Below are 12,144 nucleotides of genomic sequence, written 5' to 3' on the forward strand. Positions count from 1 at the left end.
TGTATTACATATTCTGTATTCCATATTCCATATTCCGTAATCAGATTCTGTGTTCCACTCTGCTTTGTTTACACCTAAAGTACATCCATTCTTTCATGGATACAGATGCTGAGAGATGGATTGTTCTCTATTTCAAACAAACAGGCTAGAAGAAATCCCAAAACTCAAATAAGACACCAGAGGGCCACAACAGAAGTGAATCTGTTGCTCCAACCCTTTGGACCCTTAGGTTGAGGCACCTTGGTATAAGAGGAGTGAAGGAATGTGGCCGTGTCTCTGAGGCTGCGTCCCTAATGACACCCTATTCCCTATGTAGTGCACTACTTCAACCAAGGCCCATAGAAGTGCACAATATATATGGGAATAGGGTGCCAGTCCTGGTCAATAGTAGTGCACTATGTGGGAATAGGGTGCCATTTGGGACGCATACTAAGTGTGTTGTGTTTGTGTGTCTCTTGGTTTGCAGCGGATTACCACAGCAGCGGGAACATAGTGAACAACGGCTGGAAGATCCACAACACAGCAAAGAACAAGTGGTTTGTGTGCATGGCCAAGACCCCAGAGGAGAAACAGGAGTGGCTGGAGGCTATCCTCAAAGAGAGGGAGAGGAGAAAAAGTTAGTAGTCATATAGTATCTGATACTGTTGGCGTAGAGTCGTGTGTGTGAGAACCATAATACAACCGAAACGCACCCTATACCCTAAATAGTGCACTCTGTAGGCAATATGGTGCCGTTTGGGAAACCTTAGTGGAAGTCAGTATATCCTCCTATCCAGTGGTGATTTTAGCATGTAAATCTTGGTGGGGCAAACAAACAAAAAATTTGAGGGGATGCATGCCAGCTAAGCCACAGCACAACACTAAAAAATACATGAATTGCACTATAATGGTGACAAACGGTGCCCACAAACTGTTAGGGCCTACATAAAGCTCTCCTAACAGCAGAGTCCCAACAGCAGTCCCAACACCTTACCACTGCTGCCCCTGGCTATCAGCGGAGCCTTGTCTGGCAGCGAAACAGTTCATTCAGCCTCATTTACTGCCTTTTAAAAAAAACATGGCTGACTTTAACAAATGTGGTTTCTACTGACAATTGAGATGTACAAACTATGGCATAAGGGGACAACAAGTGGATAAGAGGCAATCCGTAATTTCGATTAAGACAATAATGAGCAAGCTAGGACGGACATAGTCAATATAACTATTTGTTCAGCACTTTTGAAATGTACAGCGACAGAATTCAGAACATGGGCCGTTCTTACAATGTTCTCCCTGTTCACCAAGTCAGAACCGTAGCTAAGATTTTTAAAGTATGATGTTGACATGATCAGTCCAATCAAAGTGCCTTGCAAAAGTATTCACCCCCTTTGCTATGAAGCCCCTAAATAAGATATGGTGCAACCAATTACCTTCAGAAGTCACATAATTAGTTAAATAAAGTCCACCTGTGTGCAATCTAAGTGTCACATGATCTGTCACATGATCTCAGTATATATACACCTGTTCTGAAAGGCCCCAGAGTCTGCAACATCACTAAGCAAGGGGCACCAACAAGCAAAAAGCACCATGAAGACCAAGGAGGTCTCCAAACAGGTCAGGGACAAAGTTGTGGAGAAGTACAGATCAGGGTTGGGTCATAAAAAAATTACAGAAACTTTGAACATCCCACGGAGCACCATTAAATCCATTATTAAAAAATGGAAAGAATATGGCACCACAACAAACCTGCCAAGAGAGGGCCGCCCACCAAAACTCACGGACCAGGCAAGGAGGGCATTAATCAGAGAGGCAACAAAGAGACCAAAGATAACCCTGAAGGAGCTGCAAAGCTCCACAGCTGAGATTTTGGAGTATCTGTCCATAGGACCACTTTAAGCCGTACACTCCACAGAGCTGGGCTTTACGGAAGAGTGGCCAGAAAAAAGCCATTGCTTAAAGGAAGAAAAAGCAAACACGTTTGGTGTTCGCCAAAAGACTCCACAAACATATGGAAGAAGGTACTCTGGTCAGATGAGACTAACATTGAGCTTTTTGGCCATCAAGGAAAACGCTATGTCTGGCGCAAACCCAACACCTCTCATCACCCCAAGAACACCATCCCCACAGTGAAGCATGGTGATGGCAGCATCATGCCGTGGGGATGTTTTTCATCGGCAGGGACTGGGAAACTGGTCAGAATTCAAGGAATGATGGATTGCGCTAAATACAGGGAAAGTCTTTAGGGAAACCTGTTTCAGTCTTCCAGTGATTTGAGACTGGGACGGAGGTTCACCTTCCAGCAGGACAATGACCCTAAGCATACTGCTAAAGCAACACTTGAGTGGTTTAAGGGGAAACATTTAAATGTCTTGGAATGGCCTAGTCAAACCCAGACCTCAATCCAATTGAGAATCTGTGTTATGACTTAAAGATTGCTGTACACCAGCTGAACCCATCCAACTTGAAGGAGCTGGAGCAGTTTTGCCTTGAAGAATGGCCAAAAATCCCAATGACTAGATGTGCCAAGCTTATAGAGACATACCCCAAGAGACTTGCAACTGTAATTGCTGCAAAAGGTGGCTCTACTGTCAGCTTCCTGCCTCCTGTTTGTCTCCGGGCCTCTAGAGGTCATCTGTGTTCCCCTCTGCCTTAGTTCTTCCTCGTGTGTCCTTATTAGCTTTATCCAGGTCACCTGTGCCTTGTTTCCCCTAGAGTATTTTAGCTGTGTTTTTCCCCCTTGTTCCTCACTTGGTTTTTGAGTCCTGGCTATGTGTCTCCTGCTGTGTCCCACAGAGTCTTTCCGAGTAAGCTTTTCTAAGTTATCTTTATTTTGTTTTTCTCCCCTCGTGGAGTTATTTTGTTTTGTCCTCCTGTTTTGTTTACTGTACCTCTGTTAGTATACCTCTTTCTGAGAATAACTTTTGTTGGATTATTTTTGAAGTGCAAAGAAATACCTTTTTTTATATTAAACCTACTTTGCCTGGAGTATTGCCTTGGGTGTTTCGTTTGGGTCCTACTATACCTCCTCTGTGGCTAAGGGGTAGAACACCCAACTCTCCACATCTGAGACCTGAGTTCAAGCCTAGCTTGTGACAGAAAAACCAAGTCAATCATGGACCCAGAAACACTCAGTTCCAAGGACCTGTTGGCGGTGATCGCTCGACATGAGGCATCTTTCCAGCGCCATGAAGCCGTTCTCAGCCGACAGGAAGAGCTGATGGCTAGTCATTCTCAACTCCTGGCCGATATGATGAGTTCCCTCCGCAGCTCTTTGAACGCCTCCCTGGTCCTTCCCCTTACTCCAGGTCACCCCCCAGTGACGACAGGCCTTCTCCATCGGCGGAGCCCCGACTACCACCTCCCAAGCCCTTTTCTGGGGATCCAAGCTCTTGCCAGGGTTTCCTCACCCAATGCTCCCTCACCTTCGAGCTCCAACCCTCAAGTTTTCCCACCGACCGTTCCAAGATTGCCTACATCATTACCCTTCTTTCAGACAAGGCGCTCTCCTGGGCCTCTGCGGTGTGGCAGTCCCAGGAGGCCTGTTGTGACTCCTACGCTGCATTTGTAGAAGAGTTCAAGCGGGTGTTCGATCATCCTGTCAGTGGGCGGAAGCTTCCAGCGCCTACTGTCTCTCCGTCAGGGTCCCCAGAGCACGGCAGATTTTGCCATTGAATTCCGGACCATAGCAGCAAGGAGCGGATGGAATGATGAAGCGCTGAGGTCTGTTTTCAGGGAGGGTTATCTGAGCCCCCTTCAAGATGAGTTAGCCACCCGAGAACCAGCTGGGGATCTCGAGTCCCTCATAGCCTTGGCCATCCGCCTGGACAATCGTCTAAGAGAGCGGAGAACGGCTCGCCGCCAGGGGTCTCAGTCCCAAGTTCCTCTGAGCAGCTCTGTTTCTCCTGTTTGGGCTCCGTCATTCAGAGCTTCCCCGGCTCCTGAACTGCTCCAGGATTCCCGGAGAACATGCAGTTAGGCCGTTCCAGGCTTTCTCCCAACGAAAGGGAACGTCGCATGAGGGAGCGTCGGTGCCTCTACTGCGGGGTTGCCGGCCACTTCCGCTCCACTTGCCCCGAGCTTTCGGGAAACGCCTGTCCCCGCCTAGCTACAGGAGGGCTGTGATGGGGAAAATTAGAGCTCCTCCTACTAACGCTGTCTTAGCTATCCCAGCCACTCTGTCCTGGAAGGGCCACCAGCATCGGGTCCAGGCTATGATTGATTCCGGTGCCGCAGGTGATTTCCTGGATTTAACCTTGGCTAAGGAACTTAAGATCCCTACCCAACTACTTCCTCAACCCCAGGCAGTTACAGCCTTAGATGGCAGACCTCTGGAACCAGGAAAGGTTACAGAGGCGACTCAGTCCCTGCGACTTACCATCTTTCAACACCAGCAGGAGGAGACCTTCTATCTCATTGACTCCCCGAGTATCCTATTATCCTGGGTCACCCTTGGCTATGCAGACATAATCCCCAGATCGACTGGCCTACTGGCACCATTCCTAAGCTGGGGTCCCACTTGCCAACTCACCTGCATGCTTCAGAGTCCCTCAGCCCCTAGTACCCAGTTTCAAGAGTCTGTTGACGTCTCCCGAGTCCCCAGTGTTTACCATCGGTTCAAGGCAGTGTTCAGCAAGTCCCGGGCTACTTCCTTACCGCCTCACCACACGTATGACTGTGCCATTGATCTACTCCCTGGTTGCTGCCCTCCTAGAGGTCGGATCTTTTCCTTATCCTCCCCCGAGCACTCAGCTATGGACACCTACATTAAGGAGTCCTTGGCAGCCGGCCTCATCTGTGCCTCTACTTCCCCGGCTGGGGCGGGCTTCTTTTTTGTTGAAAAGAAAGACGGGGGTCTTAGGCCTTGTATTGATTACCGGGGACTCAACAAGATCACGGTTCGGAATCGATACCCCCTTCCTCTCATGGCCACTGCTTTTGAGCGGCTTCAAGGGGCTTCCATTTTTACTAAACTGGATCTCCGCAATGCTTACCATCTCGTGCGGATCCGGCCAGAGACGAATGGAAGACGGCCTTCAACACGCCCACGGGGCACTATGAATATCGGGTGATGCCGTTCGGGCTCACCAATGCCCCCCGCAGTATTCCAAGCCCTGATTAATGATGTTCTCCGGGATATGCTTAATCTGTTCGTCTTCGTGTACCTGGACGATATCCTCATCTTCTCGAGGTCACTGAAGGAGCATGAGGGGCATGTTAGCAGGGTTCTCCAGAGGCTCCTTGACAATCACCTCTACGTTAAACATGAGAAGTGTGAGTTTCATGTTTCCCAGACTCAGTTTCTCGGGTTTATTGTCACTCCCGGCCACCTAGAGATGGATCCCAAGAAGGTCAAAGCGGTCCACAGCTGGCCCACACCTGCCACGGTCAAGGAGGTTCAACGGTTCATTGGCTTTTCTAACTTCTATCGGAAGTTCATTAAGAATTTCAGCTCTGTGGTAGCCCCCTTGACGACGCTTACCAAGGGAGGAGGGACCAAGATTCACTGGGGTCCGGAAGCAGCAGGGGCCTTCGAGGATCTCAAGCGCCGCTTCACTTCTGCTCCGCTTCTGGTGATCCCTGACCCAGAAAGACCTTTCGTGGTGGAGGTGGACGCCTCAGAGGTGGGGGGTGGGAGCCGTCCTGTCACAGAGGGGTGAGGATGGGAGATTACACCCTTGTGCCTTCATGTCTCGCCGCCTGTCTGAGGCCGAGCGCAACTACCACGTGGGGGATCGAGAGTTGCTTGCGGTAAAACTGGCCTTGGAAGAGTGGCGCCATTGGCTTGAGGGGGCTCAGCATCCTTTCCAGGTTCTCACAGACCACAAGAACCTGGAATATCTCCAACAGGCAAAGCGGATGAACCCTCGGCAAGCACGATGGTCCCTTTTTTTTTAATCGATTCCAGTTTCTCCTGTCTTACAGACCTGGCACCAAGAACGTCAAGCCGGATGCCCTGTCTCGAGCCTATTCTCCCGAGATACAAGAGAAGCCCTGGGCATCGATTATTCCGAGGTCTAGGATCGTCGCACCTCTTCAGTGGGAACTAGAAAGAGAGGTACGAGAGGCCCTTGTCCATGAGCCCGATCCAGGCGGTGGTCCTGCCGGACGCCTGTACGTTCCTCTCTCTGTTCGGGCCCGCGTCTTGCAGTGGGGTCATGAGTCGCCCCTTGACATGCCATCCGGGTAGTGCTCGCACACTGGAATTCCTCCAGCGGCGGTTTTGGTGGCCGTCCATCAAGAAGGACGTGCAGGTCTATGTTGGGGCCTGCCCTGTGTGCAACCAGGGAAAGTCGACACGTCAGCGACCCCAGGGACTGCTCCATCCCTTACCTGTTCCTCGCAGGCCATGGTCACACCTTTCTCTGGATTTTGTTACGGGACTTCCTCCATCCCAGGGCAACACAGTCATCCTAGTGGTTGTTGACCGGTTCTCTAAGGCTGCCCGGTTTATTCCCCTGCCCAAGCTGCCCTCGGCCAAGGAGACTGCTGAGCTCCTCATGAACCATGTCTTCCGGATATTTGGTATTCCCCCTGGACGTTGTCTCCGACCGAGGTCCCCAATTCTCGTCCCGGTTTTGGGGGCCTTCTGCAGGCTTATTGGGGCCACAGCCAGCCTATCGTCTGGGTTCCATCCAGAGTCTAATGGCCAAACGAACGGATTAATCAGGATCTGGAGACCACCCTGCGGTGTATGGCGGCCAGTAATCCCACGTCTTGGGCCACCCTATATCATTTGGGCTGAATATGCCCACAACACCCTCCAGTCCTCAGCCACCGGATTGTCCCCCTTCGAATGCCAGTTCGGATACACCCCCTCCATTATTTCCAGAGGAAGAGGCGCAAGTTGGTGTTCCCTCGGCCCAGCGCTTTGTCCAACGCTGTAGGCGGACCTGGAAGAAGGCCAGGCGTACCCTCCTTCGGACCTCCCAGAGATACCAAAGTCAGGCTAATCGCCGCCGCGGACGGCCCCTAGTTTCCGAGCTGGTCAGAGAGTTTGGTTGGCCACCAAGAACCTGCCCCTCCGGGTCGAATCCAAGAAGCTTTCCCAGAAGTACATCGGCCCTTTCCGCATAGCAAGAAAAAGTTAACCCTGTTTCTTATCGTTTGGTTCTCCCTCGCTCCCTTAGAATTAACCCCACTTTCCATGTTTCACTACTAAAACCTGTCTTGTCTTCTCCCTTTGCCCCCCCACGCAGGCCCCCGCCACCTCCCAGGATCATTGACGGCCAGCCAGCCTACACAGTGCGCCGGATACTGGACTCCCGGGAAGGTCCAGAACTCTCTGCAGTATCTGGTGGACTGGGAGGGCTACGGGCCAGAGGGAGCGCTCCTGGGTTCCAGCCAAGGACATCCTGGACCCAGGTTTGATCCAGAGTTTCGCACCCTGAGGCCAGGGTGTTCTGGAAGGAACGTCAGGAGTCGTTCCTAGAGGAGGGGTCCTGTCAGCTTCCTGCCTCCTGTTTGTCTCCCGGGCCTCTAGAGGTCATCTGTGTTCCCCTCTGCCTTAGTTCTTCCTCGTGTGTCCTTATTAGCTTTATCCAGGTCACCTGTGCCTTGTTTCCCCTAGAGTATTTTAGCTGTGTTTTTTCCCCTTGTTCCTCACTTGGTTTTTGAGTCCTGGCTATGTGTCTCCTGCTGTGTCCCACAGAGTCTTTCCGAGTAAGCTTTTCTAAGTTATCTTTATTTTGTTTTTCTCCCCTCGTGGAGTTATTTTGTTTTGTCCTCCTGTTTTGTTTACTGTACCTCTGTTAGTATACCTCTTTCTGAGAATAACTTTTGTTGGATTATTTTTGAAGTGCAAAGAAATACCTTTTTTATATTAAACCTACTTTGCCTGGAGTATTGCCTTGGGTGTTTCGTTTGGGTCCTACTATACCTCCTCTGTGGCTAAGGGGTAGAACACCCAACTCTCCACATCTGAGACCTGAGTTCAAGCCTAGCTTGTGACATCTACAAAGTATTTGAGAATAGTTATGCACGCTCAAGTATTCACAATAAAACATATTTTGCATCTTCAAAGTGGTAGGCATGTTGTGCAAATCAAATGATACAAACCCCAAAAAAATCAATTTTAATTCCAGGTTGTAAGGCAACAAAATAGGAAAAATGCCTAAGGGGTTGAATACTTTCGCAAGCCACTGTAGATATAACGTGATTTGACATCATTTTATCTGTGGCCAATGATCTTGAGCCTTCTTGGATGGGCACGTCTAATGTAACTCTATGACAGCATCCAAGGGGCTTGAATTTAAGAGCCCTATCCTTAGATTTGGCAGTGATGTAGTGTCCCCATGAGTGACAGAACACTGAGCCAATCAAGGCGCAACTAGAGAACATTACCAACCCCTACGCTCCGTATTTTCCGCTGGCTGCCCCACATCCACAGAAAGCGCTGAGCTAGGCTGAAACACCTGCATTTTGGAGCTGCCTTACTCAAGAAAGCAAAAAAGAGACCATGTTTGTATAGAGGGTTTATTAACTCAATGATTAAAAAAAAGGTTTACATTGTTTGCAAAGTGATATGTGACACGTATTAATGCCAAAATAACATGCAAAAACTAGTTTATTTTTATTTAATGTATTTCTTTGCTAAAAATGTGGGGCTCTGCCCCACCTGCACTGAATGACGGGTCGCCACTGCTCCTATCTAAGATACTAGTTGTGGCAGGCACAAGAACTAGACTTGCAGGTAGAATGAATAGACCTGAACTCTTTTCCTAACACAAGATGTCTTCTGTTGAGTCTATTTCTATCCTCTTGCTCCTCTTGCTCCTCCTCCTGCTCCTCCTTCCCCCTCTCTTCCTGCTTTTCCACATGCTCCTCCTCCTCCACCTGCTCCTCCTCCTCCACTGCTCCCCCTGCTCTCCCTCCTCCTTCTCCTCCTCTGCTCCTCCTCCTGCTCTCCCTCCTCCTGCTCCTCTTCCTGCTCCACCTCCTGCTCCTGCTCCTTCTCCTTCTCCTGCTGCTCCTCCTGCTCTCCCTCCTCCTGCTCCTGCTCCTCCTCCTTCTCCTGCTGCTCCTCCTGCTCTCCCTCCTCCTCCTCCTGCCTCTCCTCCTGCTCCTCCTCCTTCTCCTGCTGCTCCTCCTGCTCTCCCTCCTCCTCCTCCTGCCTTTCCTCCTGCTCCTCCTCCTTCTCCTGCTGCTCCTCCTGCTCTCCCTCCTCCTCCTCCTGCCTCTCCTCCTGCTCCTCCTCCTGCTCCTCCTCCTGTAGTGTTTCAGCACCAGGGTATGATATGCCTAACTACTTTAATGTGAGAAGACAAATTAGATGAGATGGATTGATAGAGACAGTATACTATTTCTATATCAGCATACATATACAGATGTGGTCCTATATATTGGTACCCTGGCACTTTACAATGGAGTGCAGTGGAGCAGAATGTTCTGTTTTCTCTTTTCAAAACTGGTTGAATGGCTATTTTTACCTTGTAGGCACCTGCTACTTACCACAGTTGAGATACATTACACATAAACAAACCAAATTTATTAGAATTTTGAATAATTTAGTCCATGCCGTTTTTGACTTTGAAGTGAAACATCTAAATTTCAGTTTAGATATGTTTTTCTGTTTTAGTCCTGTGCAGTTATAAATCAAACAATTTCAACTGATTTTAGAAGAAATTGTGAATATTATATTTGACCGCATCTGTACCAATGGGAAACATTACTCCTTTGACTGTCGCCTTCCTTCCTTCCCTCTAGCGTTGAGGCTGGGGATGGAGCAGGACACGTGGGTGATGGTGTCAGAGAAAGGAGAGAAGCTCTATCACCTGATGACTAAGCAGGGACACCTCATCAAGGACAGGAAACGCAAGCTCACCACATTCCCTAAGTGCTTCCTGGGAAGGTAGGAGTCCAATACTTACCTATGACTGATCTCTCTAGCTCTCTCTCTCTCATGCAGGTGTCAGTAGTGGGTGTCTGCGTTTGGGTTTTTCTGTGTGTTTGTGTGTGTGTCTCTCTGTCTCTCTGTCTCTCTCTCTCTCTCTCTCTCTCTCTCTCTCTCTCTCTCTGTGTATTTCCTGGGAAGGAAGACCTCCCTCCCTGACCTATAACCTTCTGTTATCCTGACCAATGAGAATTTAAGATTGGTCTGGTGAGTGTTTTGATGATGCGTTTCCTGTGAAGTACAGCGTTTTATGTCTCGAAAATAAGCGTTGCCGTCATTCCAAAAATGTTCACGTGAGCTTCCGAGTTGGACGTCCCAAAGTTGTGGCTGCCACTCACTGTAGCCTACATCGGTTTCCTTTAGGCTACAGTGAGGGGTTTTCTGATGTTCTAAAACCATTCACATGGGCTTCCCCTCTGAGTGGGAAGTCCCCTGGTCTTCAGAGGATGTCTGACAGAGGGCGATGACACTGTAGTGAATATCACAGACTGGATTGGATCACACTATCTACAGTATTTACTACTTATGTACTTGACCTGAGCTGGACTATTGACCTGATTTCTGATCTGGAGAATCATAGAAAAATACATAACCCCTTTTGGTTGCTGGATTATCCAGCTACACACACACAGACACAGACAAAGGCACAGGCAGGCAGGCAGGCAGGCAGGCAGGCAGGCAGTAGCTATTTCTATACAGATGACCATTACTATGATACATAGAGTACAGTAGCTACAGTGTGTCTATTGAAAAGCTCCAGTTAAGTGAATAATACCATCTATACCTAATACCTTCTCTCTGAGACCATTATTCCTAAATCTGGATTAGTCTCTCCATCCCTCCTTTCAATTTGAAATCTGTCCAGACTTCTAAAGAAAGAAAGAAGGGGGGAAAGAAACATCAGCGTTTTAGCTGAACAGAGTTCTGTTTACCTGTCATTCAGTCAAGGGGAAATGAAATCCAGCAGGTTTTCACCATGAATCGTGTTTGTGGATTATTGGTTGGCTATGTGCGGGCGGCGGAGTGTGTGAGTGCGTTTGTTCGTTTGTGTGTTTGTGCGTGTGTTTGTGCGTGTGTGTGTTAAATAGAACATTCTCTACCGTAATGTTGTCAAGAATGTCTTTCTTTTAATCATTACTAAAGTAATGCCCTAAAAAAGTGTGTGTGTGTGTGTGTTTGTGCATGTGTGCAGCAGTGCCATTGCTTGGCCTGTGATAAATCACCGGGAGATATCCCTCTGTGACCTCTGCTGACCACTCTCTCTGTCTGCTCTCACTTGTGCATCCCAAATGGCACCCTATTCCCTATGTATTGCATTACTTTTGACCAGTAGTGCACTATGTAGGGAATATGGTACCATTTGGGACGAAAGGCTCAGAGCCTAGCAGGATTACTGTTAAAGTCTCCTCTGAGAAATATATATGTGTGTGTGTGTGTGTGTGTGTGTATGCGCACGCGTGTTTGTGTGACCAGGCAGTGTGTTAGTGGTCTCATATCAAATGGTTACACTCTCATAACATCTGCCATGTTGAGTTAGGGTTACAGTCTAAACATTTCTGTGTTATCCATTTTCTGTTGATAGGAAATAACTTTAGAAAGGCTGTCCCAAGTAGCACTCTATGGGCCCTGGTCAAAAGTAGTGCACTATATAGGGAATAGGGTGCCATTTGTGATGAAAACCAAAGGCTCTCTCCCCCCAAACTTCTCTTTTAGCAATACTGAATTATGTAGGATGTTTTTAATTTCATTCCTTTTTCAGACAGGATTCACCAATGTAGCTTTAATAATTTATAACATGGATGCTCTACCGTAACATTGTCAACAATGTCGCTCTTTGATCCTTACTAAAGTGATGGCCTAAAAAAGTTCAATCTTCATTGATTACAAACATATAATGGAAAACAGTGCTTGGACTCGAGGCTGTTCAGACAGGATATTTCCAACTTTGATAATGGGTAGCCAGACCATTAGGAGACATACATTGACATTATTTGGTGACTCTAGACTAGCTTATTGATCGACCAGACAGTTTGTGAGTGGACTGAACATAGAATAGCATGACTATAACAGTTAACAAGGGCTTTATAAACTACAAGACTGTCTTTGTGAAAGCTCTGTGTTTTGTCAACCATTTCTAGACATTCAGACTTGTTCTGGTTATATACTGAAATTCTAGACATTATAAAACACAATCGACTGTCACATGCTGTACGAAAAACAGACATCGGTTGAGTCCCAAATGGGACCCTATTCCCTATATAGACCCTACATTTGAC

At 48.2% G+C, this 12,144-nt stretch overlaps 1 protein-coding gene across 2 annotated transcripts in view; it reads left to right on the forward strand.

Moving 5' to 3' along the window:
- prex2 (phosphatidylinositol-3,4,5-trisphosphate-dependent Rac exchange factor 2) overlaps window positions 1-12,144 on the forward strand; it is a 232,533-nt gene that overhangs the window by 74,221 nt on the left and 146,168 nt on the right. For both annotated transcript variants that reach the window (XM_041880313.2, XM_045221164.1), the window contains exons 9-10: window positions 467-616; window positions 9,682-9,826. In XM_041880313.2, coding sequence (XP_041736247.1) covers window positions 467-616; window positions 9,682-9,826 — 295 coding nt within the window. The remainder of the gene's footprint in view (window positions 1-466; window positions 617-9,681; window positions 9,827-12,144) is intronic.

Source organism: Coregonus clupeaformis, chromosome 7, assembly GCF_020615455.1.
Source record: "Coregonus clupeaformis isolate EN_2021a chromosome 7, ASM2061545v1, whole genome shotgun sequence".
Lineage (NCBI taxonomy): Eukaryota > Metazoa > Chordata > Actinopteri > Salmoniformes > Salmonidae > Coregonus > Coregonus clupeaformis.